At 51.0% G+C, this 18,579-nt stretch overlaps 1 protein-coding gene across 1 annotated transcript; it reads left to right on the plus strand.

Annotated features, from left to right (window-relative positions):
- Positions 1–15,263: 15,263 nt before the first annotated feature.
- LOC119285118 (ACT domain-containing protein ACR8-like) lies at positions 15,264–18,106 on the plus strand. The gene is made up of 4 exons (XM_037564334.1): positions 15,264–15,731; positions 15,825–16,659; positions 17,136–17,240; positions 17,417–18,106. Exons 1-4 carry the CDS (start codon positions 15,670–15,672, stop codon positions 17,771–17,773), a joined length of 1,359 nt encoding a protein of 452 aa, XP_037420231.1. The 5' UTR covers positions 15,264–15,669; the 3' UTR covers positions 17,774–18,106.
- The last annotated feature ends 473 nt before the right edge of the window (positions 18,107–18,579 follow it).

Genomic DNA, 18,579 nt, shown 5'->3' on the forward strand with positions numbered 1-18,579 from the left:
TTTCCGGTATGATCACGGCTCCGGCGGTGGCTCAGGATCCGGGCCGGGTTACGGTGGAGGAAATTCCGGTTCAAGATTTAATGGTAATCCGGACGGACATAATAATCAAAATAATCAGAATAACCAGGGTGGTTACAACCAACAACAGCAACAGTCAGGTTACCAGAGCAACCCGAAGCAGTTGAATAGTGGGAAGTACCATGTCTTCACCACTAGCTTGGACAAGCGAGACCGGAAGGTTCAGAGGCGGGCAGTCAACTCTGTTGAACCGGCCGTGCCCCGTTATCTACGCTGGTCTGAACAGCCAATCATATGGAGTAGAGAGGATCACCCTCCCTAGGTTGATAATCCGGGTCAGTTGGCTCTGGTGGTGGCGCCTCAGGTGGGAGGTTACAAGTTCACCAAGGTGCTCATGGATGGAGGGAGCAGCATTAATATCTTGTACTATGAGACCTTCCGTGGTATGGGACTAACAGATAAAAATCTCAAACCGTCTAATACGGTGTTCCACGGTGTGGTACCTGGCAAGTCAGCATATCCTGTTTGTAAGATAGCTCTGGAAGTGGCCTTTGGAGATGATCATGATTCCAGGTCGGAGACATTGACGTTTGAAGTGGTGAAAATCCAAAGTCCATATCACGCCCTGTTTGGGCGACCGGCCTACGCCAAGTTTATGGCACGGCCCTGTTATGTGTATTTGCAGCTCAAGATGCCGGGTCACAAGGGGACAATAACGGTTCACGGAAGCCGTAAAATCGCTTTGGAGTGCGAGGAAGGAGATGCGGCCTACGCAGAGTCGGTTTGTGCCACCGAGGAGCTGAAGTATTATAAGGACAATGTTGATCCGGCGGACATGACTCCATTAAAGAAGCCAACTACGGAGCATGATCCGACCCTGAAGTTCAAATCGGCAGTAGAAACTAAGCTTGTTGACTTCGTGCCTGGCGATTCGTCCAAGCAGTTCAGCATCAGTGCCAACTTGGATCCGAAATAGGAAAGCGCACTCATCGAGTTCATCCGTGAGAATCGGGAAATTTTTGCCTGGAAGCCCTCTGACATGCCAGGTGTACCGAGACAACTCGCTGAGCACACCCTTAATGTGGATCCTAAATATAAACCGGTGAAACAGTTCCTCCGCCGGTTTAATGAAGAAAGACGCAAGGCGATTGGAGAAGAGGTAGCCAGGCTCTTAGCAGCTGGTTTTATTGTTGAAGTTTTTCACCCTGAGTGGCTTGCCAATCCGGTGCTAGTCCTTAAGAAAAACGGCACCTGGCGCATGTGTGTGGATTACACAGATCTTAATAAGGCTTGTCCAGCAGATCCTTTTGCCCTCCCCCGTATTGATCAAATTATTGATGCTACAACTGGCTGTGAGCGTTTAAGTTTTTTGGATGCATATTCTGGCTATCATCAGATCAAAATGGCAGTTAAGGACCAGGAGAAGACGGCATTCATAACTCCCTTTGGAGCCTTCTGCTATGTGTCTATGCCCTTTGGGCTCAAGAGTGCCCAGGCAACTTATCAACGATGTGTACAAAATTGTCTTCACAAGCAGATTGGCCGTAATGTATATGCTTACGTGGATGATATCGTGGTTAAGTCCAGGGAGAAGGAGACTCTGGTTGACAATTTGAAGGAAACCTTTGATAACCTGAGGACGTACAAGATGATGCTTAATCTGGACAAGTGTGTCTTTGGTGTAACGGCGGGCAAGTTATTGGGTTTTCTGCTGTCCAACAGGGGAATTGAGGCTAATTCGGAGAAGATCATAGCCATCACCTCCCTGGCTAAACCGAAGTGTATCAATGATGTTTAACGCTTGGCAGGCCGGATTGTCGCGTTAAGCTGGTTTATCAGCCGCCTTGGTGAGAAGGCAATCCCTTTGTATCAGATGTTGAAGAAGACGAATCAGTTCGTCTGGAGTTCCGCTGCTGATGAAGCATTTGAGGACTTAAAGTGGCAATGGCCAATCCGCCTGTGCTCGCCGCTCCCATTGACAAGGAGCCGTTACTGCTATATGTTGCTGCTAATGCTCGTGCGGTCAGTGTGGCTATTGTGGTGGAGCGAAAGGAGGCAGGTAAGGAGCATCTGGTTCAACGCCCGGTCTATTATATCAGCGAGGTACTCATTGAGTCCAAGCAAAGGTATCCGCATTGGCAGAAGTTGGTGTACGGAGTTTTTATGGCAAGCCGGAAGCTTAAGCAATACTTCCAAGGGCACCCAATTACGATGGTCAGTTCTACTCCTTTGGGGGGTATCATCCAGAACCGGGAAGCGACTGGCCGGATTGCCAAGTGGGCTATAGAGCTTGGGCCGCACGGATTGAAGTATGTGCCTCGGACAACGGTTAAGTCTCAAGCACTTGTTGATTTCATCAATGATTGGACGGAAATGCAAGCACCTGAAGAAAAGCCGGATCACACATATTGGACCATCCATTTTGACGGATCCAGACAATTGGAAGGCTCGGGGGCTGGAGTCGTATTAACTTCCCCACGAGGTGATAAGTTTTGTTATGTTCTCTGCTTAATGTTCCCTTCTACTAACAATGCAGCTGAGTATGAAGCCTTGCTCCATGGTCTCCGGATGGCTAAGGAGATGAACCTAAGTCGAGTTAAGTGCTTCGGTGACTCGGACCTCGTGGCTCAACAAGTATCTGGCACTTGGGACTCCAAGGATCCACTCATGGCAGCATATCGTCATGAGGTGGATATTGTTGCAGGTCACTTTAAAGGCTATCAGGTGGACCACGTGGACCGACGGAAGAATGAAGCGGCGGATGCTTTAAGCCGGCTGGCCTCTCAGCGCAAACCGGTCCCGCCCAATGTTTTTCTGGATGTACTGCACAACCCGTCGGTCAAGCTCCCTAGTGAAGCAGATTTGGCTATTCCTGATCCGGAGGCTCAATTGGTGGCAGCTCTTCATGTCATTCCGGGTTGGACGCTTCCTTACCTGGCGTACATGAACCGGGGCGAACCAGAGGACGAGATTCTGGCCCGACAGATAATCCGGCGCTCCAAGTCCATGACTATTGTCAATGGCGAGTTGCATCATTGCAGTGTATCAGGGGCGTTTCAACGTTGTGTGTCTCCTGAAGAAGGCTGTGAAATTTTGCATGAGATCCACGAAGGAGATTGTGGTCACCATGCTGGTTCAAAATCTTTGGTAGCTAAAGCGTTTCGCCATGCCTTCTGTTGGTTAACTGTTCATGCTGATGCGGAGGATCTGGTCAGACGATGTGACGGTTGCCAAAAAGTTTTCAAGACGTGCTCATGTGCCGGCTCAAGAATTGAGAATGATTCTAATTACTTGGCCATTTGTGACTTGGGGGCTGGATATGGTTGGGCCTTTCAAAAGGTCCAAAGATAAGAAGACCCACCTCCTGGTGGCGGTTGACAAGTTTACAAAGTGGGTGGAGGCAGAACCTGTTAGCAAGTGTGATCCGGCCATGGCGGTTTAGTTCATCAAAAAAGTGATTTTTCGGTTTGGCTTTCCACACAGTATCATCACAGATAATGGTACCAATTTGTCCAAGGGTGCCATGAAGGAGTTTTGCGAACGGGAGCACATCCGGCTTGACGTTTCATCAGTGGCACACCCACAATCCAATGGTCAAGCAGAAAGGGCTAATCAAGGGATCTTGAAAGGCATCAAGCTCCGGCTTATGGTTTCTTTGCAGAGAACACCGGGTTGTTGGGTAGAAGAGTTACCATCTGTGTTATGGAGCATCAATACTACACCCAACAGATCAACAGGATACACACCGTTCTTCATGGTTTACGGAGGGGAGGCGGTTCTCCCCAGTGATATCCGTCATGACTCACCTCGTGTGGCGGCTTATGTTGAAGCGGACAATGAGACAGCACGGCAAGACACTTTGGACCTGTTGGATGAAGAACGTGACATAGCAGCCGCCCGCTCGGCGATTTACCAACAGGATCTTCATCGTTATCACAGTTGCTGAGTCAGAACCAGAACCTTTCAGGAAGGAGATTTGGTGCTTTGGCTCATCCAAAATCACACTGATATGCATAAGCTATCCCCACCTTGGGAGGGGCCTTTCATGGTCAGCAAGAATCTGCACAACGGGTCATACTATCTGATCAATATTCGAGAGCATAAAGATTCATGTACATCAGAGGAGGAGACCAACAGGCCATGGAACATAGCTCATCTTCGGCCTTACTATACATGAGCCATTGGCTCTACTTATGTACATACTACGACGATGTATATATTATGATTAAATATAATAAACCGGAACCTCAGCTAAAGCGGGGTATCTGTTCTTTTACATCATGTGTGGTTACATGGAGTTGTTCTAAAGCGGCCTCTGGTTTACCCCTTGAGTTAGCTTTTCAAAGCATCATGTTATATCACTTGGGGGCTTGGTCGTGTCCGAACCAATGCAACACCTCTTGATAGGCGAAAGCCACCAGATCACTTGGGGACTTGGTCACGTCTGAACCAGTCACGCCTCTTGATCGGCCTAAGGCCACAGAATTACTTGGGGGCTTGGTCGAACCTGAACCATTGCCACGCCTCTTGATCGGCATAAATGCCACGGTTTCATTTGGGGACCTGGCTGACTCGAACCATAGCTACACCTATCGGGAGCTTGGTCATGTCCGACCATGGTAACGCCATCTGATCAGCTCAAATAAGCCTCTTTTTGCAAACGGTTTTATCATTGCCTTTGCTTCACAATTTTCTTTAATAGATATTTCTTTATTTTTTGTTGCATTTTTAAACCAACAAAATCTTAAACCGGTTCATACTGTCAATTGACGGAACACGGTCCATTTTTAATCCGGAGACTATTTGTCCAGTTTGATTTTTTTGTCAACATTCTATTACGAAGTAACACGGTGTTTTATAACCCGGCACAGTTTACATGGTAAACCGGCATTATATATATACAGGAGCTGCTATCTCCTCCAACAGTGTGGGTTTATGAAACCCCTGCTTCAAGATTGGCTAATCCAACTCCATGCCCAACGATGGCAGGTATTATGTATCTCAAAGATTTGATCATATGCTTAAATTTCAGATATTTTGATTTTATATATGCAGACATCATACTCCGCCTGACGGTATAACCGCGGTGGCACTTTAAGATTTTTATGTTGCAGAAAATACTTTGGAAAGTTCATCACCGAAAGAAAGCACAAGTTGCAGTGGTTATGCACGAAGGCATATTAAGATCAAGAGTATCAGCTAGCCTATTACAAGGCAACACGGTGCCCAAAGCAAGATCATTGTTTTTCAAAGGAGAAGCAGTTTAAACCGGCTGCCGGTTCAAGCTTGGTCACCAGGCTGGCCTGATGGTTGTGGGTCATCCCGCGCCGCTTCAACTTCAGTTTCTCTACCCAACGGCTGGAAATCAACAGTTGTCTAGTCGATTCCCATTAATGATTGAAAGACAGCTTCATCATGGATCAGCAACGACGGTTCAATATCGGGAGCGTAAGTATGCTTACAAATTGGAGGGATAAGATTTTCTGCTTCATGAATTGGTGCAGCTACTCGCTTGTTTTGATTGTCATATTGGGCTTGATAATGAGACAAGTCTGCTTCTTCAGCCAATTGACAAGCTAGCGGACGCACCTCCCGGTTTCTTGCTCGCAGATCCGCTTCACTAAACTCTGACCCGTCTTCCTTCAAGATGGGATAGCCCTGAGCCGTTTCAATAGGATCAAAATCTGGCACCCAAGCTTTTGCCCGGATTAAGGCATTGATCGCACCGGTTCGAGCAGCAAATTTCTTCAGCTCTTCAACCCGGGCAGGAAGCACCGACAGTTTCGTCAGAGTGTCCTGAATCAAAGCGGGCGCCGGTTTGTTGTGGGATGCAGTACAGATGATCCACTGTGCACCAGTGTACAGTTGTTCGATCAACGTATAGGCGGCTTTCAATTTCTTTCGTACATCTGACCCCAAATGACCAATGCGTGTCCCTGAAATATCACAAAGGGTTAACAAACCGGTAGCTCTGTAAGATGGCAGAATCAATTCAGAAATCAAACCGGCTTACCAAAGATAGCAGCGGTCATGGCATGCACGTGCCGCTTTATGCTGGTCAGTTCATCCACCACCGGTTTTAGTGCAGCCTCGGCGTCTTCTGTTCGTTTGGTTAAAGCGGATTTTTCAGTAGCCCAATCCGCCCGCTCCTTGAAATCCTTCTTAAGTTGTTCCATGACGCTTAAGGCGCCGGTCAACTCCTCTTTTGCTTTTGAGGTTTCAGTCTGTTGGGACTTCAGATTTTCTTGGAGATCGGCGATTTGGGTCTCTTTTGTCTTCAGCTCAGCCTGCATACAGACAGTTATATGATTCAGAAAGCAGTGCAAGAAGTGAAGCACCAACCATATAACAAGTTATGCACTTGGCGCTTGGGGGCTAATGCCTATTTGATCTTCATATTTCACTTGATTATAAAGTCCCAAGCTCAATACAAGTATTCAACTTGGCACTTGGGGGCTAATGGCTATTTGTTCAAATAAGTTCTGATGCGGCGATATTAATTACTTAAGTCCCGGTTTAACTACACTAAGTTGAACCGGCCCTTGGGGGCTACATCAGCGAATTTCGAGGCTTTAAGATTTATATTACTAAGTCCCAATTTGAAAGAAGGTTACAAACCGGTCCTTGGGGGCTAGGCGAGTCAGCAAGAATTGAAGCATACAAGCAGGAAAGAGCATATGGAAGTTACCTCATATTTATCTTTCATCATGTTAACCAGACCAGCTTCATAGTCACGACTGGTATACAGCCGGTTCAGATAGCCGGAATGGATGTCTTGGGCGTTCAGAGCAGCATAAGTCGTCAGATCAACATTCCACTTGCCCTTGCCAAAAGCAGCAAATTCTTCCTTGGCAATATGTTTAGACAAAGCGACAGGATTGCTTGGCTCTGTATGGCCAATGCTAGTAATAACAACTTCATCATCCTTGGCGTCGCCGGTTTGCATTGGGGTCGTCAGTTTATCAGTAGACTTGGATGGACTGGTGGATTTCTCAATCCTGATGGGGCTTCTGGGCTGGTCAACAGGACCGGAGGTATCAACATGTCTCTCTTCGGTAATAAAATCATCATCTTGTGGTGGTGGGTCGTTTGGCACATCCTCACGGATGGCCGCTTCAGGGTTGAGTACTCTGTCCGGTTCAGGAATATCTTCTTCAGTCGCTTTATCTAGGCAAGCCTTCTTGCTTGGCTTAGGCTTGGCCCTGAAAGGAGTAACAAAGGTCAGTACAGTATATGCTACAAAGTAATACACCAGAAGCATTATGATAAGTATGGCTTACCCAAGCACCATTTTGAGCGGCGGCAGCTGGGTAGCTGATGACTCGCCAGATGATGAATGGGAAGTGACCTGATAATCGGAGTCAGACGGATTAAGAGGTTGACGAAAACAGCCCATTTTAGGACAAGTACTGACAGGCAAATTAGAGACCTCTGAATGGCGTTTCCGAACCGGACTATTCGGTAAATCGGCGGAGGTAACTACCTGGCCACTATGCCGGGTCGTGCGGCGAGCTTCGTGCTGTTGGGTCTTCATAAGAAATTTGGGATCCAAGTAAGCAAGAGGATGAGAAAATTTAACCTTCCGGTTTGCCTGACGGATTTTTAGTGAAGGCAAAGGATCTGAATCGGAGGAAAGAATAATTACCTCTGCAACATCAGCATGACTGGCTTCGGCATCATCCGGACAAATATCATCATTAATAAGGCGCGTGAAAAATAAGCCAAGTGAATCAAGTTCTACCTCATGGTCCGGGTTACCCACATCGTCATCAGCGACCGGATCAGAGGATGCAGTGGTTCTTTTCCTGTGGGTAGTCTTCTTCACAGCTTTAGTTTTTTGCCGGATTGATCTTTCCGGTTTGTCTGGTTTTTTCTGGTTTCTCCTGCGGTAGTTTCTTGCTCCAAAATGGATCATTGCCCTGTTTAAACATGCATTGATATTAAGCAATGACCAGATATATCAATAACAGGTTCAGAAAAAAGAACAATCAAACTCTTACAGCTGGCGGTTTGTTGGTGGCACAGAAGGGAAGGAGGCCAGTTCGAGCACAGACGTGTTCCGGTTCATTCAGCATTTTATTCACAGCCTCTGTGATTTCTTCGTCAATAAGCTGGATGTTAGCATGTCGCAGTGGGTCATCAACACTGCCAGTATACTCGCACATCAAACCGGAGCGCTGACTCAGGGGTAGTATGCTCCATGATATCCAACAGCGAGCGAGATCAACTCCTGTTAAACCATTGGCCATGAAGGCTCTGAGCTTGGACAGTTGAGGAGCGTATTTGCTTCTCTCCTTGGCAGTCAACCTTTGCGGAAAAGGGTGTGTATTGCTAAGCCGCTCCGGATGAAAGCCAGGCAAATGATTTTCACGAGTAGGGGAGGTGTCTTTGCAATAGAACCATGTTTGATTCCATTCTTTGGGGTGGCTATGTAGCTTGGCGTGAGGGTATGTGACTTCTTTCCTTTTCTGAATCGCCACACCTCCCAATTCCGTATTGGAACCGTCAGAAAACTCAGTACGGCGGTTTAGATGGAAACAGTCTCTGAACAACTCCACTGTGGGTTCCTCTTGAAAGAACACCTCACAGAGTACTTGGAAGTGACACATATTTGTAACAGAGTTGGGGCCAGTGTCTTGTGGATGGAGTTGAAAATCGGCTAAAACGTCCCGGTAAAATTTAGAACCGGGCGGCTTAAAACCCCGGGCTAAGTGATCTACGAAAACGACGACCTCTCCCTCTTGCGGTGTGGGAGGACATTCTTTGCCAGGGGCTCTCCAATGGATGGTGTTTTTGCTGCCTAAAGCGCCGATCAGGACTAAATTGTTCAGTTGAGTCTCTGTGACGCGAGAAGGAACCCAGTTGCACTCATATACTTGCTTGGCCATGATGAAATCTACAAGATAGGTAATTCCGGTTCAAGAATGCATTGATTAAAGTGCGCTGGTATGTACAATGTTAAACCGGAGACAGCTCTAAACCGGAGTTTTATGAAGCAACAGCATCTGGCGGTTCAACAAGGGGACTAATGGTATATACCGGTTTGGCAATTTTTCTACAAAGTTGAACCGCCGGATATAAGCATTGAAACAGTTGAGATTGCGGATAGATAAGTGTACAGAAACAGATTTCACAAGATTTCTCTACAGCGACGGATCTGAAGCAAGTTCAGAAAAGAAGGAAAATATTCAAGGTTCACAAAAGAACAGTACCGAATCAATGGACAGAGATACAGGTAGATCTATGGTTTTGAGGCATATAAGTAAAGGCGGATGCTAAGAACTACCGCTACACAGAGCAAAGGTTCACATGTTCATCTAGGATCTATCATATGAGTACGAAGCGGACGATGAACACTGAAGAACTTGGAAACCCTAGAACGGATCTACAAAGGAAAAGGTGAAGAACTCACTGGAGCCAAGGAAGAAACAGAAGGTCGCCGCGATGCTCTGGTACAATCAGGGTGATGCAGCGGCCAAGGTTGGAGCAGAAGTCGTCGACGGCGGCGGAGCTCCGAAGCTGGACGACGCGGGGAAGACGAAGCAGAAGGGCACGAAGGGGAAAAAGAAATGACCCTTCGGTCTTATTTATAAGGCAAGGGGCATGTGTCAGGCGTGAAAATCAAGGAACCGTGGGTCTGGAAACTGAGTTGTCGCCTCGATTGTCGCAGACCTATTAAACAAAAAAGGTATCATGGATAAGTTTCTTTATGACAGGTGATGTCACGCCGGTTTACAATGACCAGAGAAGATGACATCACGGCGATTCAACAAACTACAAGAAGGTGTTGAAGATGAAGATTTTTGATAAGGATTGACATGAACCTGTTCAAATCAATCTGGAGCCTAATGTTGAGGATATCACTACTGGGCGTAAACCGGCCTATCTGGGTCGGGTTAACTTCTTCAGTAGTTAACTATGTTGAAACCCAAGAAGGCAGATGAGGGCTCAAGGCCCATAGTTGATTCAAGGCCTGCAGCCGTAAACCGGCATTGGTATGTAACTTGTACTGTAAGTTGGGAATAAGTAGAGACCAAACCGGACACATCTATGAGCCGGTATTGGGAATCCGTGAACCGACGGGCGTCACCCGTGTATATAAGGGGACGACCCGGCGGCGGTTCAAGGAGGACAGACAACAACTCGAGACATATGTGAAGCTTGTTTGCTCCCTAGTCATCGAAACCCCATCAATTCCATCACAACTAGACGTAGGCTTTTACCTTCATCGAAGGGGCCGAACTAGTATAAACTCTCTTGCGTCCCTGTGTCCGCTTTAACCCCTTCAAGCTAACCCGTCGCGATGGCTCCACGACTAAGTCCTTTCTCTAGGACATCTGCCGCGACAAAACCACGACAAACCCCTTCCACTCCCACCGCCACCCGAGCTCACCTCCGGCGGTTTGCGACTTTCTCCGCCATGACAGCCAGCGGATCGGACTCCGACCGATCCGGATCCGTCGACTGGGGTGTCGTCTCGTGTGGGTTGGAGGAGGCAATGATAGTCTGCATTGCACTCCGCCGCTCCTGGGAGGACATTGCCCGGCCGACGGACGGATCCGTCCGCCGCGACGCCATAGCGTCGGCTCACCGGGCGCTCGGGGTCCTCTGGTACTGGATCCTCGCGGTCCCGGCCGGAACACCTCTCCTTCCCCATCACCGATCGGGCAGAGTATGAGTCCCTCCGGGAACGGGCGGCCCGCCATGGGAAGAAGAGGATAAGTGCCGCCGAGGCCTGTCTCGTGGCGGAGGCGGCCGAAGCGACGACGCGGGCGGCCGCAGAGGAGGAAACCATCCGCGCCCGTGAAGAAGAGGAACACGCGCGCCCTCGCCCGTGAGCAGAATTGGGGCGATCCATGCCATGGTCGGACTGCCACCGAAGAAGGAGAAGGAGGACAACGACGGCGAGGACAGCTCTGGCAACGAGCAGATCCAACTCGATCCATATTGCGTCTTCAACAGGTACTTCCGGGAGAAGGACGACAAGGGCGCCGGAAAGGGCAAGGTCAGCCGTGGATGAACTGCACTATAGTCAAACATGTCAATTTTGATAGTCCGATGGCATGTTTAGTGTAGTGTGATGGAGTAACCGGACGATACATGTTCGTCGACGTGATTGCATGAGTTTGTATGGATTTAAGATATGATAATAAAGATGTTCGGACGTGGATTGCATTTTTTGAGAAGTGCTCGGTCAGTGTCAGCGGACACGCCCTGACATGTTCGCGGTCGTTGGAGAAACCGGATTTGCCAAGTCCGGCCATAGATGCTCGTAACTAGCTTTTAATCACGGCTGCTCATCATCAATCAGTCAAGCAGATACGTGCATCGTGCATCTGTACAACGAGCAAAGCACAAAAGCAGGCCACAGGTGGGTGAGCAAACAATTTACCAACTCCGTGCGCGTGCGGTAACTCTGACGCGCCACTCCACCTGGTTCTCCATCACCGAGAAGCGAGAAGCAGCTCTGCTTTTACCTTTGGGTAAAACCCAAGTCTGCGAAAGCGGGTCAAGCAGCGCCGTTGGTCCAGCTGGCCGACCATTACCGCCTAACCGAAAGCGAGCACGAATCGTATCTCGTGCTAAACACTGCAAGCCTGCAGCTAATCTTTCTTTCTGTAAGACTGCCCACAATGAGAGTAACATAAGTAGTAACATCACACATATCTAGGTTAAATAGATGATGTGGCATGCAATAAATGAAGAAAGAGATGAATGTGATAACATATCTAGTTACTACTAGTACTAGTAACATCACACATATCAATGCAAGATGTGTCTATAGCCTAAGGGCCTATTTAGTTTCAATAAGTCACTAAGTCAGGTGACTTAAAATTAGTGACTTATAAATCACGCTTATTTGGTTGTCACCTGACTTATAAGTCACCTGACACACCTTTTCACACCAATCAACATCATGCAGGTGGTGGGACCCACGCAAAAAGGGGTGACTTATAAGTTTTAAGTTGGGGTGGAGCAACTTATGACTTATAAGTTGGGGTGACTTATTTGAAACCAAACAGGCCCTAATAAATAAAATGTTGCATGTTACCACACATATGTTACTCTCCGCTGTAGAGGTAGTAACATAGACTAGTAACATGAGTATGTTACTACTCTATGTTACTCATTGTGGCAAGTCTAATCAAAGCATCGATCCGCGGAATGTGCCACCTTCACTTGGCGCGCCAATCTTAATAACTTCATAAAATAATACTATAAGCTAATCTGAATGTATTGGCAGCTGAGGCCCGTGACTTGCAGAGCTGGACCGAGGTCGGCTTTACGTCGCGGTCCTCCTAGATCGCGGAGGACCCCCGCGCCGCGCATGCTTATCCCAGAATCATTTAGCCGTGGAGCACGCATCCGATTCCTTAATCAACATACTACGTACTACTAACTATCGTGTTTTGCTTAGTAAAATAAACTAATCCGGACGACGAATTTGTGTGATCGTGACGTGCTTACGTTCTCCGACAATCAGCTTGCGCGATCCACTATCCAAAACGCCCCGCACATGCGCGGCCTCCCGGCCGGAGACGCCGGGCCGGAACTGCCGGAGATGCACGACGGCCGCCTACCTGCCGTCCAGTCCAGCGGTCGCTGTTGGTTTCCTCCGCCGCCCACCCCCCTCGTTTTCACCGCCTCCGCCGCACGCGGCCTCCTCCCGGACGAAACCGCCCGCCGAGGCAGCGGCCGCCCGCCATTCCGGCAGCTGATTCCTGCGCCGTGGATCCCACCGACCTCCTCTGCTTCGATCGATCGTGCGTGCGCCTCGGTTTTGCACCGGCCGACCCAAACTCCCAGCCGGAGCCGGTGGCGTCACATGCCGCGCGGCGCGCACGCACATGCCGCGCCTCCTCTGGCAGCCGGCTCACGTGACCGCCTCGGCGGGTCGACACGCGCCCGCCCTCGTTCCCAGAGCGCGGCACATGCAGCGGGGCGAGCTGCCCCATGTGTCCGTACGGGAGCCCCGAGGCAGGCCAACCCGCCAGCGGCGCAGCGTGCGCGCACCGCACCGCACGTCGCTGTACGTACGCACACTTCCACACTGTTCAATCCAGCAGCGTGGTGGCGGTGGCACAGTGTGGAGTGGGACGGGAGGTGTTCGAACGAAAAGTCGTTGCCCGTGCCAGCCAGTGGCCGAGCGCGATCTGTTTGTCCCAGCGTATGTAGGGTAGTAAGTACTCCTACGTGGGTGAGAGCGATTGGCTTGCTTGCTGAATTATTATTTTTTTGAAAGATCCGGGGTTTCCGGCTTCATTGATTTAGAAGAAAGCAGCGGGAGAACAGGGGGTGATCAAGCGATCATGGATGCAGTTTGAGAAATGAAAATGAAAACTACAGGATGACCGGCTTAGCCCTCGGCCTAATCTCTCGCTACATATTCGACCTGCGCTGAAAATGGCGAGGACGAGGTGGTCGGCGATCGGGCCCGGAGTGGTATAATGGCGCGGGAGCGGTGGTTCATTCGGTCGCCCGTCCGTCCGCCGCGAGTTGATCACGCAGACAGACGGCACAAGTACGTAGGCCATTGCAGCCAGGTTGGCTCACGATGGGCTACAGAATTCCGGTGCGGGGCTCACGCGCGCTATACTTAATGTTGGCTCACGATGAACTACTCAAGATGGAATTACTTTCCGTTCCGCCCTCGATGATGAACTACCGCTGCTGCCTCCGGTTTGGGCAATTAACCTGCCAATGGCGGTACGTGCACGCGCGAGAGCTTATCTTGGCAACTTCTCACGCCAGCAACCAAAGCCCGGAGGCAGCATGCGTGTTCACACGACCACACACACGCCTGTTTACGTCGCTAGAAAGGAAGCGCATTCCAGGTCTATTATGGCATTACTACCAAACAACAATGAAAAAATGAGCCTTCAAATAATAATAAGAAAGCACCGCACGAGCAGGCCACATGTTTATGTTTCTCAGTTTTCGCACCCACTTGGCTGGGAGATTCATAACCCTGCAGCAGTACTGCTGCCAACAACTCTGCCTTGAAAAGGAGCCGCGCAGGGCCGGCGAAAGCTTTGCAGGAAATCAGCATGTGTGGAAAGGACAATGCATAATTTCTAGTAGTACAGAAAAAAGTCTTCCAGATCTCCCCTAACCACTCTTGTACAATAAATGTGGCAACGCCCGTCACGGCTAAGAAAATCACGATTAGGGTAAAAAGTCGCTCGATTAATCGACCTGGCATTCTGGCCTCGACGTTCCGTCTCTGTCCCTTTGAATTACAGTGGCCTATGCCACGTTTAATTACAAAAGAACTGGGTAATACAATAATTTTAAAAAATTCTGACGGTGGCCGAACGTGCGAGCAGATTTTTTACTGATCGGGTGAATCTTCTTGGCCGTGACAGCTTATATAGAGAAGCGAGAAAAAAAAGGGTCGAGCAGGTTCCAGGTGATGGTTAGCTTGGATGGCAAGCTAAGACGGAGGCGGTGGCACGGACCCGTCGGCGACACGTCTGAAGAGATGGGCGCGTGACGGGGCCACGGTTGGGTGGAGGTGGACCAGGCGCGGCACGTATGGGCGCCAGCCGTGGCACGGGATTGGTGTGAATGAGCTCCGCGTGCGGGTCGTCCTTTCTGGACGCGCTTGTTGACCCGGGTCGGTGCCAACGCCGCGCGGCTTTCCTTTTCATTCACTGTTCCGCGAAACCCTTTCCCTCCCGTAGAGAGAGCAACGCCGATGATACCCTGCGTGCGGTGATGCTTCTAGTCCCAAAAAAATACTAGGATCTGAAATGTAAATGCAGAAATAACGTGGATGTGTGTGTAGCTTGCCATGCTTGTGAAGCAACTCCACATAGCTGATGAATGGAATGGGAATGGGGACGAGTCAGCATTTCGGCGAAGGTTCGGTCGGGCGCTCAATGTTTTCGGTGTATTTCTTGGACGGCGACGTCTCGGGAAAAAGCAGTCAAGCACGTAAGAGTAACTCATAATCCTCTGTCACGATTAGACTAATGCTAATACCAACACCGGAGGCGAGCAGAGTAGAGTGGTCTGGTCTCTGGAGCAGCAAAGCAAAGTTGCACCCAGACGCAAGAAAGAATCTGAAAAGGTGCGCGCGCGCGTACGTACGTGGTGACCGGTGGCAGCCACGCACGGGCCACTCGCCCGTGCCTGCCTCTCCCCACGCCCGTGTCAGTCACTCGGTCGGTCGGTCGGGATTTCCTACAAAAGCTCCCCACACGCCGCGGCCTCCCTCTGTTTCTCATCCGCGGTTGCCAGTCCAAGTCCCACCCCGAGCGCCCGCGAATTCCATCCCGTTTGTCCGGTCCGTCCGTCCTAGGCAGCGACCGCGGTTTGACCCCGGGGGCCGGAGCCCAGAATCCACGCCTGGAATCGCGAGGATTTGGTTTGGTTTGGGGGCTCGATTTTCTCCGCCCGTTTTAGCCGACGCTGACCGAGACAACACCGGCCCTCCCCACACAAAACCGGCTGCCCGCGCCGCGATCGCCACACCGGCGCCCAAAACCCACCGCCCCCGTCCCCGCAACCGATTTTGAACCGCCCACCCAACCCAAACCTTCCTCCCCTCCCCTTTGCAAGGGTGGGGAAAAAGAGCCCAGCAAACCGCCGCGGGGAAGGAAGGAAACCGCAGCGGCGGGCGCGGCGATCCGTCGGGCTCCGGCGGCGATGGAGCGGTGCCATCCGTCCGAGGTGTACGAGCTCTTCGTCCGCCACATGAACACCCCGAGGTGAGTGGCGACACGGTTCTTGATTCTTGGTTCTTGCGTTCCGTTCCCCGGTCGATTTGGGGCGGTTTGGTGAGCGTTTGCGCGGCGGTGCAGGGTGGTGGTGGACAACGGGGTGTGCGAGACGGCGACGCTGGTGCAGGTGCACAGCGCGCGGAAGCACGGCGTGCTGCTGGAGGCCGTCGCCGCGCTGTCGGACCACGGCGTCTGCGTCCGGAAGGGGTACATCTCCTCCGACGACGGCCGCTGGTTCATGGACGTCTTCCACGTCACCGACGCCGCGGGCTGCAAGGTCGCCGACGCCGACAAGCTGCTCGTCCGCCTCGAGTCCTCGCTCGCCGCCGCGCCGGCCGCGGCCGACGCATTGCCGCGCCCGGCGGGGTGCGACCCGCCCGCCAAGGAGGCGCTCTGCCTGCTCGAGCTCATCGGCGTCGACCGCCCGGGGCTCCTCTCGGAGGTGTTCGCGGTGCTGCACGACCTGCGCTGCAGCACCGTGGACGCCAAGGCCTGGACGCACGGCGGCCGCGTCGCCGCCCTGGTGTTCGTCCGCGACGAGGACACCGGCGCGCCCATCCACGACACGGCCCGGATCAGGCGCATCGAGTCCCGGCTCAGGCACGTGCTCCGCGGCGGCGCGCGCGGCGCGAGGACGGTCCTGCTCGACGCGGCGGCGGTCGGCAACCTGGACCGGAGGCTCCACCAGCTGCTGAGCGAGGACAGGGAGGCCGACCGCCGCGCCCCGGCGGAGGGGCCGGCGACGACGGCGACGGCGGTGGCGGTGCAGGAGTGGGGGGAGAGGGGGTACTCGGTGGTGACCGTGAGCTGCCGCGACCGGCCGAAGCTGCTGTTCGACGTCGTCTGCACCTTGACGGACCTGGACTACGTGGTCTACCACGGCACCTTCGACACCGACGGCGATCACGCGCAGCAGGTGAGGCCTCTACCAGTTTCTTGTTCAATCGATCTACAGTACAGGATTTTTGTTCTAGAACAGGTTGTGTGCCCTGTATTTCAGGGAGCTTTAAATTCCCCTCTTGATGGTTGTTCTTGGCCCGGGCTTCCTAGACGTTTCTTTGCCCTTCCATCAGTCTGTCCCCATTGGTTGCCTGCTTAATTCAATTTCACCACAGTTCTTAGGTTATGCTGGCTCCAAACTAGTCCGAGCGGGCAAAAAGTTCAAATGGAATAGTTTCTCCCTGTTATATGTGAAATGGGATTTAATTTCACCTCAATCACATCACACTAGTAGGAATATCTCGTGAAATTTGGAATTATTATCATATGATTAACTTAAGACCTTGTCGAAATGGGAAGAAATGTTCATCTCCTGCAAGAAAGAATTCAGATTACTCCATGTAGTAACTGCTATGATCTGATTTCCGTTTGCTTTGGCTGGCTTGGGCGCAGGAGTTCTACATCCGGCGGCTGGACGGGCGGGCGATCAGCTCGGAGGGCGAGAGGCAGCGGGTGATCCAGCGCCTGCAAGCGGCGATCGAGCGGCGCGCGTCCGAGGTACGTCCGTCCGTCCCAATTGAATATCTCCTTTCCTTGCCCTCCATGCCACGCCACCCTGGACAAAAAAGCACCCGATCCCCCACCATGGAGTCCCTTTCCGCCCAACATTCCACTTGCGCGCCATGTGTTCGGCCGAATACCTCGCCGACTAACGCGATCCTCTTCTTCCACAGGGCGTGAGGCTGGAGCTGCGCATCTCCGACCGCCGCGGGCTGCTGGCCTACGTGACGCGCGTGTTCCGGGAGAACAGCCTCTCGGTCACGCACGCCGAGATCACCACCCGGGGCGACATGGCCGTGAACGTCTTCCACGTCACCGACGTGGCCGGCCGCCCCGCCGACCCCAAGACCATCGACGAGGTCATCCACGGCGTCGGCACCGAGAGCCTCCGGGTGGACGAGGAGCGGTGGCCCCGCCTCTGCTCCACGGAGGGCGACGCCGGCGGCGGCGCGGGCGCCGGCCTGTTCTCGCTCGGCAGCCTGGTGAAGAAGAACCTCTACAACCTCGGCCTCATCAGATCCTGCTCCTGAAGGGCCGGAGGAGGAGGACGCGTGTCGGACGGGATGGGACGGGATGGGACGGGATGCTTGTGTGAATACGGGACGGTACAGGGGCTAGTTTGTAAATTAAGTAGGCCTTCTTTTTCTTTTCTAGGCCTGGAGGTTACGTGTACATAGCAGACACGAGGAGGTTGCTGGTGGGTCGTGTGTGTACGTATGTTCCGTTTACGTGCAAGTAGACGAATCGACCGATGTAAATAGGGTTGTACATATATACTAGTATGATGATATACTAGTGCTTTAGTAGATTCTTGTACCGGCTGTTTTAGACGTGCACAAATCAAGCAAATTAGGCTGCCGATATCCTAAAAAATGACATTTGGATTAAATACCTGAAAATCATATGTAGAAAGTTGTCCCAGTGTTACATCCCTAGCTTCTGGCATTGCTCTAGGCTAGCTTCATGTGTACATCATGTCTATATTTTTGAAACCTGAATTGAGGAATATTGGAAGCCTCAAAACCCTAAATAAAAGAGGGGCAAAAACCCTAGAAATCTTTGATAATTTTTGGTAAGGGTTCTGGTCCCAACCAAAAATATTGAACATTTTTAAGGATTTATTTTTGGGACTTTGAATTTAAATCATAGCTATTTGAATTGGACTTATATCTACTGTTAAATAAATATAGGTCCAATAATTCTGAAATATTTTTGTGGAGCATTGTTTTAATTCTTTTAGCTCCTAAAAATATTGTCAGAAGCAAAATAAATTGAATTGGTTTCAAAACCAAATTCAAAACAAACCTGCAAAATAGAAAACAGAGTTAAAACAAAA

This window comes from Triticum dicoccoides, chromosome 4A (assembly GCF_002162155.2).
Source record: "Triticum dicoccoides isolate Atlit2015 ecotype Zavitan chromosome 4A, WEW_v2.0, whole genome shotgun sequence".
In the NCBI taxonomy this organism is placed as follows: Eukaryota; Viridiplantae; Streptophyta; class Magnoliopsida; order Poales; family Poaceae; genus Triticum; species Triticum dicoccoides.